Raw genomic sequence first — 16,036 nt, forward strand, 5'->3', positions numbered from 1 at the left:
GGGCACAGAGCAGGCACTAAAGTCATAGCAGCTATTACTCAAATATCTTGTGAATGCATCTGCTGTCTTTGATTATTAGATCATAGTATTTGTAAACAATAAAAGCGGCAGTGCCTACAAGGTCAGCAGGAAACCCACAGACACAGGGATGGGACTGATGCTAATTAGTCCATTTCAAGCTTCCAGCCTCGGGTCAAATGGAGTTCCCACCTAGTTGCAGCACTGAGGGTTTGACACTGATGAGCTTGGCCTTTAAACAGGTAATTCCTCTAACAATCCACCCTGCCTATGGTGGGGATGCTGGGATTCAAAGCCAGGAGGCACAGGGCTGAAAGCAGAGGGGAGTGGCTTTATAACCCACACCTGCAGAGGCAAGAGGAAGACACGGGTGAATGCTGGTGGCCAGGTGTCCCTGGAGAGGCCTGTGAGAGGGCAGCTCTTCAGGGGTAAGTATGGAAATACTGCTAGGACCCAGGAAGGCCAGAGAGAAGCCCCTGGGTGTGCAATCTGTTCTAACCTGTTAGGAGATGGGCTAACAGTCAGGACTCCAGGGAATTGGGGATTTATCTTCCATGAGGAAGGTGCTCAGCAGTGACCAAGCATAGGACAGAAAGCTAATAGGTAGGTAGGTGGCATCCAACATACTTTCTCTAAATAGTCACAATCATTAGACTTGAGGAAAACAATCCTGGGAACGGGAAGGAAGGGCCTGAGGTTACAGGAAGATCCCCATAGCTGGCATCTGATTCAGCAGACCTGGGTGTGAAATGTCTTTTTTTTTTTCAGTTGTGGTGAGACATAAATAAAATTTGCCATCGTTAGAAAGGGAGAGAGCCAAAGCATAAGAGACTCTTAAAAACTGAGAACAAACTGAGGGTTGATGGATGGGAGGGAGGGAAGGATAGGTGATGGGTATTGAAGAGGGCATCTTTTGGGATGAGCATTGGGTGTTTTATGGAAACCAATTTGACAATAAATTTCATATATTAAAATAAATAAATAAATAAACATTAAAAAAATTTAAAAATAAAATAAAAATAAAAAAAGAATTTGCATTTCCAAGGTGATGCTGCTGGTGTGTGCATTTTACCTGAAGAACCATTAATTCAAGTTATATGAACTATATAATATATGGAAGCCTTTAGAGTAATGTATAATTTTTTAAAAAAAGATTTAGTATCGGGGCACCTGGGTCGCTCAGTCGGGTTGAGTGCCCAACTTCGGCTCAGGTCATGATCTCACAGTTGGTGAGTTCAAGCCCTGCGCCGGGCTCTGTGCTGACAGCTCAGAACCTGGAGCCTGCTCCGGATTCTTGGTCTCCCTCTCTCTGTGCTCCTCTCCCACTCACACTCTGTCTCTATCTCTCAAAAATAAATAAATGTAAAAAAAAAAATTAGTATTTGATTTTAGAGAGAAAAAAAGAGACTCTTAAAAACTGAGAACAAACTGAGGGTTGGTGGGGGGTGGGAGGGAGGGGAAAGTGGGTGATGGGCATTGAGGAGGACACCTGTTGGGATGAGCACTGGGTGTTGTATGGAAACCAATTTGACAATAAATTTCATATTAAAATAAAAAAATTAAAAAAGATCAAAAATAAATAAAATAAAAAATAAAAAAATAAAAATTTGCCATCATAACCATTTTTACAGTTCAGTGGCATTAAGTACATTCACGTTGTTGTGCAACCACAACCACCATCCATGAAAAGCCCTTTTAAATCTTAGGATGAACACTGACTGGAATTTCAATTCTAAGATATCTACACAAGAGATCCATGTGGGATATTTACCTTAATAAGACAACCCTCATTACCTCTTCCAGGGAGGACTGCCTGACCCTGCAATGTTCTCCAGCAATGCATTCACTGGAGATCTACCCAGATGCAGCTCTGCAGGTCTGCTGGCTCTGCATGGAATAGCTCAGTTCACACATCAGCGAGAGCATTAAATGTCTAATATGCTGGGGCACTCAATCAGTTAAACGTCCGAGTCTTGGAATCAGCTCAGATCATGATCTTATGGTTTATAGGATCAAGCCCCCATCTAGCTCTGTGCTGACAGCCCAGAGTCTGCTTGGGATTCTCTCTCTCTGTCCCTCCCCAGCTCACACACACTGTCTCTAAACAAAATAAACATTAAAAAAAATGTCTAACATGCTGTCAGGAAGCTTCACCGTTCATCAATATGGGAAATGGCTCAAATTACCTGCAATTTACTCAACTTCTGTGGCAAACTTGCCTCACTTTGGCATTCATAAAACAAATCAAGAGAGAGGAAATCGACGGTGCCCTAGAAATAAGTAAATAGGATCGTTAGAACATAAGCAATTTCAAGATAAAGTACTGTTCAGAAGTATCCTTTTTTGTTTCTCCTCCTCCTACTAAATGGATAGTCCAAAGTGAGATTTTCCAGGAAAAAGCAGGTAGAGGAGAAGCTGGGACAGAGTGAGAATGTGTGGAGGCCTTGTGCCTGCATGTTGCTGGGAATATATCACCACATACTCAGCAAAGTGCTCTGCACACAGTAAGTGCTCAATAAATGTATATGATTAAATGAGGGAATGACGGGGAGCCTGGGTGACTCAGTTGGTTGAGCATCCGACTTCGGCTCAGGTCATGATCTCACGGTCCGTGGCTTCGAGCCCCACGTTGGGTTCTGTGCTGACAGCTCAGAGCCTGGAGCCTGCTTCGGATTCTGTGTCTTCCTCTCTCTCTGCCCCTCCCCTGCTCATGCTCTGTCTCTCTCTCTCTCTCAAAAATAAATAAACATTCAAAAAAAAATTTTTTTTAAAGATTTAAATGAGGGAATGAAGTACTGGATGCCAGAAATGGTGGGTTTCCACCAAAGAAGTGAGCACTAATGGAGTCAGAGGCCAGAGCTGCCCTGGTCAGCCCCCTCCTCACAGCCGTCCCACTTTGCTGGGATGGAGATAGCGGAGCACTCAGACACCCACAGGATCTGCAGTGATCTCTGCAGACCTACAGGGGTTTGGGGCTTTGTTTTAATTGTAGGCTATCGTCACTGGCCTACTGTCAGGCCACAGTTTTCAAGCCCACCCTAGTTGACCCTAGCTTGACCCACTGTATTATCCGAGAGCACAGCTCTCATGGTCCTGGACATATCTATCCCTCTGCCCAGTCTCTGGCCTGCATATGTTCTAAGAACTTCAGATTCACAGTCTAAACACATAAAGATACCACTGTGATTCCATCCCTGCCTTTCTCAGAAGTCATTGTATCCTTGTCATGACTAGATCAGAGCCTGTTATCTCTCCTTCATAGATCATCTGTTCCCTCGGGACACAGACCCTTGATAATGGCATCCGATGACAACCAAGTGCACCGTGGACCTTTGATAATTGACTCATCACTAGCTCCCTATGGCTTTCCAGATCAAGTCTCATCCGTGTTTACCCAATAGCCTACATGCTTGCTCCACTTTGGTGAGTACCACCAAACCCCTTCCCCACCCCCTCTCAGCTCTTACTTTTGTTTGTCATTTCTGTACAACACATAGTCGCTTAGTTCCCACCCTTGAAAGTCATTGCAGTGGAGGAAGATTTAAAGAGTAGAACCACTGAAGCGTACAACTTAACACAGAGTGTTAGTAAATGCACCAATTACATGAAAAATTGCAGAAAGTTAGAAGTGCTATAAGGAAGTCTAGATCAGTGGTCTTCAAACTTACCTGGGGCTCACCTGGAAACTATGAAGACCCAGGACAGTCCCTCCTCATTAAGCCTTGGCTTATGCGTTTTACTAGCTCTCCAGGTGATTCTGGTACATAACAAGACTTGGAAAGTGCTGGTCTAAACAAAGGGCTATGTGTTCCAAGTGGAGAGAGAGAGCAAATCAAGTTGAGCAAGGGAGTATTGTTAAATGAGGCCTCCCGATGGAAAGTGTATGCATGTGTATGTCATAAATGGGTAGAATTTTGTTGGAAGAGATTTGGGCAAATCTAGAATAAGAAGCACACTGAATGGTGCATGCAAGACAGGGGGAAGAAAGCATAGCATATACACTGGGAAAAATAGGAGGGGAGACCCTAAGACAGCTTGAGTGAGCCACACCTGGAAGGCCCTGAGGGATTTGCACCAATTTCTCCCATCTGTGGCAACACATAACATAAAATTTACCAAGTTCACTGGCATTAGGTGCATTCACATTGTTGTGCAACCATCACCATAATCCATGCAACACATCTTTTTTTTTTTTTTTTTAATGTTTAAATATTTTTGAGGGTGCGGGGAGAAGGAGGAAGACAGAGGATCTGAAGTGGGCTTTGTGCTGACAGCAGAGAGCCTGATGCAGGTCTCAAACTCACGGACCACAAGATCATGACCGGAGTCAAATGCCTGAACTAACTGAGCCACCCAGGCATGTCCATGCAATGCATCTTTGAATCTCAGAGTGAGCAATGAGTGTAGATTCCCAGTAGGGAATTAATAAAAACTGGACTCATGGAAACTCCAGAAGCACTGCATGGCATGGACTGGGGCAAAGAGACCAGTCCAAAGGCTATTGCTTGACAAGCACTTTTCTGATCAGCACTTTGGTCTCCTGAGTTCATAACCGATAGCGGTTATCACCCCTTGTAAATTAATTTAGATGGCATTCTGGCCATATGGTCAGCCTTGAAACTATTTTTTCAGAATCTTATCACAACTGGATTTTAAGTTCCTGAGATGGTAAATCGGAGGACCGGACCCTGACCTATGGGGCCCCCATCGTAGCACAGGCACCAGTGTCTGTCACATGGCACTGTGATATCTATACAGCACCCTACAGAAATCTGTAAAACTACAGAAATCAGCTATTTTTCCAGATGATTTTCCACACTGCCCAGCAGCCAAGCTTACACAGGCCAAAGCTGTTTAATTCTCAGATGTTTTAACTTTTCTTACTAAAATTATAGTTAATAAAATTATAGTTAAAAAGTTATGTTCAGAGGAGGCAGAAAACAAGATGATACTCTAGGGAGTTTTGTTATTTTAAAAAAACAAAATAAGGGGCACCTGGGTGGCTCAGTTGGTTAAGCGTCTGACTCTTGATCGTGGCTCAGGTTATGGTCTCATGGTTTTTCGGTCAAGCCCCACAATGAGTTCTGGGCTGACAGCATGGAGCCTTCTTGGGATTCTCTTTCTTCTCTCTCTCTCTTTCTCTCTCTCTCTCTTTCTCAAAATAGATAAACTTAAAGAAACAAACAACCTTTACCTGTCCTTATATCTCTTTTGCTATAAACACACCTCTCCTCTAATAAGCTATTTTGGACTCTTTTAGTTAAAAAAAAATCAGAGCAAACAGAAGCATTTGACTTATTTACATAGGCAAAAGCTGACACTAGACCAAGCAAGAGCTGGGACGCAATAAATGAGATTTTGTTTGTAAGGTAAACATGAATCTAGAGAATGGACAGCATTCAGAAGAGGCAGTTAATAAAAATGCCAGGCTAACAGATGAAAACTTCTCTAGTGTTCTAAAATGAAAATCACAACTTTCCTCAGATGTTGCAACTGCTATTTTGGGGTGCTGTCATCACCTTGGCAAGAGCACACGTGGACGGATCCAGCAGGAGCTCCGAGACTGCTTCAGCTCGCAGGACCACAGAGAGTTTTCCGCCTAAAACCAACCAGAGAAACCAGCTGCAGGTGAGTGAGGCAGGATGCTGGAGCTGCAGAAGCTGCGTGGGGACTCATTTCCTGTTCCATGTTCACTGACTTTAAAAATGATTTCTGAAGAAATCACTTAACATGACTTTACCCTAGCTGAAAGATTGTAGATAACAAGGTGCCTTTAAAAACAAAACAAAGTCCCTTTAGAGAATGTTTCATCTAAATCAGGACTCAGAAATGCAGGACACTTGTCTTTTAGAAGAATAAAAGCAGGGCAGGCTGGGTGGCTCTTCTTGAAATTAAGAGTCTCTTGATTTCGTCTCAGGTCATGATCCTGGGGTGGTGGGATCCAGCCCTGTGTTGGGCTCCACACTGAGCATGGAGCCTGCTTGGGATTCTCTTTCTCTCTCCTTCTGCCTCTCTCCCTCACTCTTTCTCTTCTCTCTTAAAATAAAACAAAATAACACACACACACACAAAGAATAAAAGCAATTACCCTGCCCTGCCCCTCCAGTGTAGAAGGTGGTGAGGTGAGAACTGCTTCCTCACTTTGTTTAACACTTTCTGCTGTTACCCGGTCCTTATTCATTGTCCTGAACATCAGTTCAGCCCCTCCTGTGCACGGAGGGGAAAACGAAGGAACTATAAACACCTGTAGCGTGTACCCACTTGATTTGATACTTGATTACCTGCAGTGGTGCTCAGCAGTTGTGTGCGTCCAAATCCCCTGTGTGCTTGTCAGCAGACTGGGGCGGGCTCTGCAACAGTGCACTTTAACAAGCTTCCCAGGTGCTCCTGACCCTCGTCCTCAGACCACCACTTGAGAAACACGGCTGCGGAGGAGGGGTTCCTCAGCCGTTTGTATTGCCAACTGACTCTTTCATGCGCCTGAGTCTTTATCTCCCCCTGGATTGTGTGCTCGCTGAGGAGCAAAATTTAAAACATTAATCACTCCAGATAGCAACTTCAGCACTGGGTGCATAGCAGACCTGTGGTTTGGAAACGCTAAACGAAAACCAAATAAAATCAGAGTTTGAGAGTTAAACTGTAAGGCTGTGTGCTGACAATGAAACCACCACTAACAACTACAAAAGTGCTTTTTTTTTTGTAGTTATCTTTATACCCAACGTGGGGCTTGAACTCATGACCCAGATATCAAGAGTCGCAAGTTCTTCCAACTGAGCCAGAAACAGGTGCCCCAAAAGGGGCTTATTTTGATAAACGTGGTAGAACTTTGAAATCTCCTGAGCAGGGAATTTCACTTAGAGACATTTAGTCCTCATTCTGATAAGATAACGCTATTTTCTAGTTACTCAAATGATTGTCCCTAATGGATCCATTTCACCTTTCACCGATTTCTATTCTTCATTCTATCGTCACATCAGCACACATGGAACATAAGTTCCCAGCTTGTGCTTAACATCTTAAAATGTACAATCATCTGTAGGCCAAAGAAATGAAATAAGAGTACAGTTAATCCCTAAATAGAATGAACTCACAGATTTTTAAAAAAATTTTTTAATGTTTATTCATTTTGAGAGAGAGAGAAAGAGAGAGAAAGTGTGTGAGCATGAGTAGGAGAGGGGAAGATTGAGAAGGAGACACAGAATCCAAAGCAGGCTCCAGGCTCTGAGCTGTCAGCACAGAGCCCGATGTGGGGCTCAAACTCACAAACCGTGAGATCATGACCTGAGCCAAAGTTAGATGCCCAACCGACTGAACCAGCCAGGCACCCCATAGATAATTTCTAATTGACTCTGCAAGCTGCTTTTAGAATTAGAGTGAACAAATGTACTTGAAGTTCTAGAAATTCTCATGGTTCCCAACCTATTGCCAGTGCAAGCATAAACTATACTTTTTAACATACTGTCAAATGCAGATTACTCAAAACCAGATTCTCACGTGAAGCTTGCAGTTCATGTTTTCTATGGAACTGAAAGGGGGATAATTGCTCTGCTTTAGGAAAATTTATCTTGCATTTTTTTGTTGGACATAATTAAACAGGTGTTCATATGTCTATGAACTCAAAGACATGAACAGGTGTTCATGTGTCTAGCTCAAAACTGGTATTTGCTGTGGGTTGAGAATGAACTGTTGTAAGCCTGTGTAGAAAACCACTGCACAGCATTGTGTAAATTCCTGTCCCTCCTATGCGTTGCTGGACCTCGCTAAAGGATAAGCTCACCTGTTTCCACCATAAAGGGAAGTTGTTCCACTAAAAACCGTTGCGGCTGTTTATAAAAAAAAAAAAAATAGCCCCCTTTCCTCTTGCTCCTTCCCTTGTTGCCTCAAATACTCCAATAAAAGTAATCTGGCCAATATTGAACTGCCAATATCAATGCTTCAAGCTACTACTACTGCTTGGGCAGGCAGGTAATACTGGTGTTACCCTGGGTTGTGTCTCAGTGTTGTGCAAGTGGGGGATGTTGTGTGCAATGCTGCTCTTCCCACAAGAGGAATGTTCCCACTCTCCCAGCCTCCAACTCTCTGCCCGAATCCTCTCTTCTACTGAATCCTCCCCACTGGCAGCACATTGAACACATAAACAGGAGGTTTATAATAACAGATATAGAAAGATTAGAAAAGAAGAAAAGAATTTTTCAAAGATTTTGGTAAATATATATATATATCAAAATTTACCCTTAAAAATTTTAAGTGTACAGTTTAGGCATTAAGTACATTCACATTGTTGTGCAGCTGTCACCACCATCCATCTTCAGAACTTTTTCAACATCCTAAACTGAAACTCTATATTCACTGGACAGGAATTCCCCATTCCCCAGACCTCCTAACCCCTGGTAACTACTATTCTACTTCCTGTCTCTGTGAATTTCATTATTGTAGGTCCTTCATGTAGGTGGAATCATACAATGTGTGTCCTTTTGTGACTGGCTTATTTCACTTAGCATAATGTCTTCAGGGTTCATCTATGTTATAGCAGGTGTCAGAATTTCATTTCTTTTTAAGGCTGAATAATATTCCATTGTATAAATAGCACATTTTGTTTATCCATTCACCCATCCATGGACATTTGGGTTATTTCCACCTTTCAGCTATGTAAATAACACTGCTATGAACATAGGTATAGTATAGATACCTGTTCAAGTCCCTGCTTTCAATTCTTTTATGTATGTACACCCAAGCGCTAGATGATAGTAATTTTATGTTTAATTTCTTGAGGAACTGCCACACTCTTTTCCATAAGGGCTACACCATTTCACAGTCCTGCCTGCAATGCATAAAGATTACAATTTCTCTATATCTCTACCAACACCTGTGATTTTCTGCTTTTTAAAATAATAACTATTCTTGTGGGTGTGAAGTGCTATCTTGTTATGGTTTTCATTTGCTCTACTCAATGATTGAGCATCCTTAATAATTGAGTTAATCTTTGTATATGGTACAAGGTAAGAGTCTAACTTTGTTCCTTTGCATGCAGATATTCACTTCTCCCAGGAACACTTGTTGAAAAGACTCTTTTCCCCACTGAAAGGTCTTCACACTCTTGTAGAAAATTATTTGACCATTTGGTAAGGGTTTATTTGTGGGCTTTCTATTTTATTCCATTGGTGTATATGTCCATCCTTAAGCTAGTACCACACTATTTTGATTATTATAGCTTTGTAGTAAGTTTTGAAATCAGGAAGTGTGAGTCTGCCAACTTTGTTCTTCTTTTTCAAGAATGTTTTGGTTATTTGGGGTCCCTTGAGATTCCATATGTATTTAAGGATGGATTTTTCTATTTTTGCAAAAACTGTCACTAGGATTTTGATAGGGATTTCAATGAATCTGTAGACTGCTTTGGGTAGTACTGGAATTTCAACAATATTAAGTTTTCCGATCCATGAACAAAGGATGACTTTCCAGTTATTTTTGTTTCCTTTACCTTCTTTCAGCAATGTTCTAAAGTTTTCAGTGCACAAGTCTTTTGTGTCCTTGGTTAAGTTCAGAAAAGAACTTTTAAAAACTACTTATTAGAGTGAGCAGAACTCCCAGTTGTTAAGTGTGAGCTGTGTATGGTGACTTCTTTCCAAAGAGTGCAGTATGGAAAGGAGGAAAAAATAATAACTTTACAGTGGAGATACCTGAAAAACACAACCTCACCCAGGTGATCAAGGTCAATATTAACAGTATAAATCACATTGATAGTCTGTATCCTTGATATATGATGAAAATAACACTTTATTCTGTAATCTTCCTCCCTAAAACCCATAATCTCAACCTATTCATGAGAGAAACATCAGACAAACCCCAATAGAATTGGCAGTCACAAAAGATGACATATTAAATTATTCCATTCATATGGCATGTTCAGAACAGGGAAATCTAGAGATACAGGAAGTTAATTAGCAGATGCTTAGGGCTGAGATGGGAGAGGAGAATGGAGATAGTAAAATGATAGTTCCAGCCCCATGCTGGGTATAGAGACTACTTAAAAATAAAATCTTTATACATATTCACAAAGCTGTATGACATATCTACTAATTCCAAAACATTTTCATCACCAAAAAAGAAATTCCTTGGGGCGCCTGGGTGGCTCAGTTGGTTGAGCGCCAGACTTCAGCTCAGGTCACGATCTCATGGTTCATGGGTTCAAGCCCCTCATCGGGCTCTGTGCTGACAGCTCAGAGCCTGGGGCCTGCTTTGGATTCTGTGTCTCCCTCTCTCTGCCCCTCTACCACTCACACTCCGTCTCTCTCTCTCAAATAAATAAACATTAAAAAAATGTTTAAAATAAATTCATTATCCATTAGCTGTCACTTCCTGTTCTCTTTTCTAGCCCTAGATATAGCCTATCTACTGTAGTGTCTCTATGCCTCTTCTGGAGATTTAATATAAGTGAAATCATATAATATGTGGTCTTTTCTGATTGGCTGCTTTCACTTACTTTAATGTCTTCAAGGTACATTCATGTTGTGGCACGTATCATTTCTTTTTGGGTAAATAATATTCCATTGTATGTATATGCCACATGTTGTTTATCCATCAACTGAGGGACATTAGGGTTGTTTCCACTTTGGGTTATTATAAAAAATGTTGCTATGAATGTTTGTGATAAGCTTTCTTCCAGACATTTGTTTTCATTTCTCTCAGACATACTCCTAGAAGAGAAATTGTTGAATCATAGGTAACTCTAAAGTTTATCTGTTTCAAGGGGTTCCTGACTAGCTCAGTTGGTAGAGCATGCAACTCTTGGTCTGGGGGTAGTGAGTTCAAGCCCCATGCTGAGTATAGAAATTACTTAAAAATAAAATCTTAAAAAAAAAAAATAAATAAATAAAGTTTATCTGTTTGAGAAACTACCGGAGTGTTTCCCAAAATGGCTTCACCATCATTCATTCCCACCAGTGGTATGGGTCCCAGTTTCTCTACATCATTGCCAACACTTGTTATTGTTTGTTTTGTTTTTATTACAGCCATCCTGGTTGACGTGAGGTGGTATTCTGTTTTAATTGTTGGATTCAGAGGTCACTCCCTGGGCATTTTTATAGACTTTTGTGCTTTTTTTTAAAAAAAAGCAGTTCAGTAATTTTTTTATAGTATTTTGCTTTTAACCAACTCATGTTATACAACTGTTTTGTGTATATTAGGTGATATATTTGAAAAAGAACAATAAGGCTATCGGATTGGACTAAAAAAGGAGTGGAAAATAAGAGAAAGAGAGAAAGAAGGAAAACCACCTTTTGGAATAAGAAGGAGACTGAAAAAAATAATTTACTTTGTGTCCTGCATTATATTGGGGTAGATAATCTAGTGATATTGATGAAACACAAAATGAAGGATGGGAGGAATGAGCAGAAAAGGAAAATATGAGCTCAAAAAAGAAAGTGTTTAGTAACCTGATGAAACTTAAGAATGGAATCTACAGACATTTTAATAAACATGTATATCTACTTTATAATCAAAATAATTCTAGGGAGTCTGTCCTCAAAACAAGATAGATTTTCCTTTGCTTGAGATGGACCAAGTTCAATCTTGCCTTCTTTCAAAGTTCATTTACCCAGCACTTCTTCAGTAGAATTACAGCCAACAAATATTTACGTGCTCACTTGCCCCCAAGACGGGCTTTCCAAAGAATGCAGTTTCAAATTCAGCCTCTCCTCATCTCCTACCCTCTACCGAGAGCTCACTAAACTAACTGTGGCTTCTCACTGTCTCCATGCAGGGGCTTTAACCTCTTCCTGGAATCCTCTTTTCTAATCCATTTGCTTGCTCCCTCCTTTGGCTTCCCTGAGGACAGTATTCCTGACACCCCTATCTGAACCAGCTCCCTCCACACTCATACTCTTTCTTCCCTTGCCCTGCTTTCATTTTTAACATAGAAAAATGTTTAATCTCTCTATAATCAAATACGTGCCAGTGAGGCATATAAGGAGATGATAGTTTTCAGCTGTCAAATTACCAATAACAAAATGATTATATCATTGAAGACAGGCTGAGTAGGGTCAGAAAAGTTTTATAACTGTTGGTATACGCTATCACAGTGTTTCTGGAAAATAATTTAGCAACATGCTTTAAAGTCTTAAAGAATGCACATTTTTTTTTTAATTTTTTTTTTCAACGTTTATTTATTTTTGGGACAGAGAGAGACAGAGCATGAATGGGGGAGGGGCAGAGAGAGAGGGAGACACAGAATCGGAAACAGGCTCCAGGCTCTGAGCCATCAGCCATCACGGACCGCGAGATCGTGACCTGGCTGAAGTCGGATGCTTAACCGACTGCGCCACCTAGGCGCCCCTAAGAATGCACATTTTTTGAACAAGTGATTTCAATTCTAAGAATCAGAAAGAATTTATTGAATGGAAGGTAGACAAAGATTTATATATAGGAATGTTCATTGCAATGTATTTTGTAATGTGAAAATTAAACATATATATATGACATATATAAGTGAGAGAAATATTTAAAACTCTATGATCCGTTCATAGGTGGATTTTATATTTATTTTTAATAAAATGAGAATGTACTCATAAAATATCTAAAGTTTAAAAAGTAGAATATACAAGTATGCATTATGTTATATACTACGTATACAAATATACATAGAGTATATAATAAAAAACAGAAAGCATATATAATCCCAAACTGGTTCTTAAAATTGGTATACCTCAGATTTGCCTAGGAATTTATTAAAATCACAAATGTACTCATCCTGCCTAAACCTACTGAATCAGAACCTCAATTACTTATGAAGCAGGAATATGGACAATTGCAATTACTCTCTCCTCACTACCAATCAGTATATCGTTATTTTATCTTTGTAGTTGTCTTCTCTGCTGGAATGTAAACTTCAGCTAGAATGCATAACTTGCTTTGCATGAGAAAAGGGGGAGACTGAGGGAAGACTGGCAATCCTGAAGCCTTGGAGAGGCAGGGAGGTAGGAATGGAGTAGGAAGGACAGAAAGATACTCTCACAGACTCGAGACTGGAGAAGGGGTGCTTAAAAGACATTTTTCAAAGGAAATGCTGGAACTATGCAATATAAACCACCCCTGCTTCTCTCCACGGGAGTATCTTCAATACAGTATTAATTTCTCACCAATGAATACAAAAGACAAGACTACTGAAGAGGAAGAAATGCCAAGTCCTGCTTTAAGGAGGAAGGGAGAAGGTGGGTCAGCCATCAGGGTTGTGTGTACTTACCTTGAGAAGCATATTTTTCATGGTAAATCTCATAGGCTTTTCTGTGGGCATCAGTGAGGGTCTGGAGATGTGAAGGTCTTGATTCCTGGTGTGGAAACTCTTTTATCACCTCCTCCAAGTCACTAAACGTGAACCAGATCTTAACCAGGTCCCCAAACGAGTGGAAGGCGAATGTGGCATAGTCCGCAAAGAGATCAGCAAAGACTTCTCTTCTCTGGACGGTGCTGGCAGGAAGGGTCTGGTGATGCAGAACGACCAGGGGCTGAAGCTGTGCGGTCTTGAGAGTCTCAAGGAGTTGCCGGTAGCACTGCACTGTTTTGCTGTCTGGGTTCTTGGAGCTTCCTGTTGGGAGAAGTTGTGCCCATGGAAGAAATACTTTGTAATGGGTGATCTTACTGGCACGAACACTATTAAAGAACTTCGGCAGGAAAGCGGGCAGTGGTTGGCGACAAACATAAATGCTTCTGTCCTCTGCTGCAAAATTAGAACGCTGGTTTCCCAGTGGATCACTCAGGTTGTATAGCAAGTCATTGGTGAGAGGACCAGCAGCTGAAATGAATTTTCTATCAGATTCCCAATCTAACCCCCAGCACGAAAAGCTCAGGAGGACAATAAAGACTGAATTCCAGGCCAGCTCCATTTTCAAGGACCTGTTAGGAAGTACATGGAATCGTTACTTTATAACAACAGCCAGGTTGTAAAATGCTAATTGATTATTAATAGTTAATATTTAACTGCGTTATCTGTGATAATGAAATCAGTACATGGCTTACCAGTGTAATATCAAAAATTTAAAGACCATAAGAGATAACACAAAGACCTCAAACATTTCGCACAATTTAAGCAGATGAACCTGGAAAGTGTCTGAAGGAAAAAGTTCTCCGTGTTTTTTTTATTAATTACAAATTATTTTAAAATTTGTTTACACACAAAAAACTCATTTACATAACAGAACAAAGATTGCATCCCTTGCCAAACCTTTTTCCCCCTTAAAAATATATAAGTAAATGATGAACACATTGTGTAAAAGATTCAAATGTAAAAACATAAAAGACAAACCTGCAAATTCCTCTTCCCCAACTCCCCTCACCTTCCTTGGGTAAGCACTCTAAACACTGTGTTTCCTTCCAGTTTTCTTTTTTTATGTAGCTGAATGGTTATGCAGGTTTAAATCTTGTGAAAGTTACTTAATTTCTCTGTGCCTCTGTTTCCTCATTGGTAACAATGATGAGTAGATAAATTGTGAGAATTAAAAGAGATCATTCTTCAGTGTGTTTGGAACAGTGCAACTCAACGAACACTACATATACACAAATGCCAACATACATAAGTGTATAACATTTTAAACATATAATTTAACATATATGGGATTATACCTTATGTATTGTTCCTCAGATTTCTTTTTTCCATTTAACAGTTCTCACAGTTCTGTCTATATCAGAAAATATAGACCCGCTTCTTTTTAACAGATGCATAGTACTCCCCATATGGATGTACCCTAATTGAACCTCTCCTATATTGAGTACTGGTTGGTTCTTAATTGTAATGTGTTGTAAATGAATCTTTGTCTACACGTATGACCATTTCTTTAAGACAGAGTCTTGGAAATTAAGTTCCTGACTCAGTGTTATACTACTATTTAGAATTTTGATTGAAACCCAAATAGTTATCCAAAATAGGCTTCATCAAATTTATTTATTTATTTATTTAAAAAAATTTTTTTTTCAACGTTTATTTATTTTTGGGACAGAGAGAGACAGAGCATGAACGGGGGAGGGGCAGAGAGAGAGGGAGACACAGAATCGGAAACAGGCTCCAGGCTCTGAGCCATCAGCCCAGAGCCTGACACGGGGCTCGAACTCACGGACCGTGAGATCGTGACCTGGCTGAAGTCAGACGCCTAACCGACTGCGCCACCCAGGCACCCCTAGGCTTCATCAAATTTAAATCCTACCTAAAGTTTAGAGGTGTGCCTAAATCTGTGTTTTGCTAATACCTGTCATAAAACTTCACATTTTTGACACTTTGAAAAATGAAAATATTATCTCCTTGTCAATTTTTCATTTTTCTGCTTAAAGGGGGGTAGTTAGCTATTCATGTTATATCATATATGTGTGGTTTATTTCTGGGCTATTTTGTTCCATTGATCTATGTGTCTGTTTTTATACCAATGCCATACTATTTTGCTTGCTACAGCTTTATAATATAGTCTGAAATCAGGGAGTGTGAAACCTTGGGCTTTGTTTTTCCCTCAAGATTGCTTTAGCTATTCAGGGCCTTTTGTGGTTGCACACACATTTTAGAATTGTTCGTTCTATTTCTATGGAAAATGCCATTGGAATTTTGATAGGGATTACATTAAATCCATAGATTGCTTTGGGTAGTATGGACATTTTAACAATGTTAATTCTTCCAATTCATGAGCGTGGAATATCTTCCCATTTATTTGTATCTTCTTCAATTTACTTCATCAGTGTCTTATGGTTGTCAGTGTACACATCCCTGATTATATTTATTCCCTAGGTATTTTAATCTAGGTATTGCATTTGATACAATTGTAAGTAGATTGTTGTCTTAATTTCTCTTTCTGATAGCTCATTATTAGCGTATAGAAATGCAACACATTTTTGTATATTGATTTTGTATCCTGCAAGTTTGCTGCATTTGTGGATTCCTTCCAACAGTTTTTTGGTGGAGTCTTTAGTTTTCTATATATGATAGATCATCTGCGAATAGTGACAGTTTTATACTTTTCTTTCTGATTTGGATGCCTTTTGTTTC

At 40.1% G+C, this 16,036-nt stretch overlaps 1 protein-coding gene across 1 annotated transcript in view; it reads right to left on the reverse strand.

The window, feature by feature from the left end:
* Positions 1 to 13,895, reverse strand: part of LCT (lactase) — a 50,681-nt gene extending 36,786 nt beyond the window's left edge. The window contains exons 1-3 of the mRNA XM_040474952.1: positions 13,256 to 13,895; positions 5,538 to 5,617; positions 2,205 to 2,288 (exon numbers count right to left, since the gene is read on the reverse strand). Of these exons, the coding sequence (XP_040330886.1) occupies positions 2,205 to 2,288; positions 5,538 to 5,617; positions 13,256 to 13,895 (804 nt within the window). The remainder of the gene's footprint in view (positions 1 to 2,204; positions 2,289 to 5,537; positions 5,618 to 13,255) is intronic.
* Between the last annotated feature and the right edge of the window lie 2,141 nt (positions 13,896 to 16,036).

This window comes from Herpailurus yagouaroundi, unplaced genomic scaffold, assembly GCF_014898765.1.
Source record: "Herpailurus yagouaroundi ecotype Mexico unplaced genomic scaffold, PumYag 140, whole genome shotgun sequence".
Lineage (NCBI taxonomy): Eukaryota > Metazoa > Chordata > Mammalia > Carnivora > Felidae > Herpailurus > Herpailurus yagouaroundi.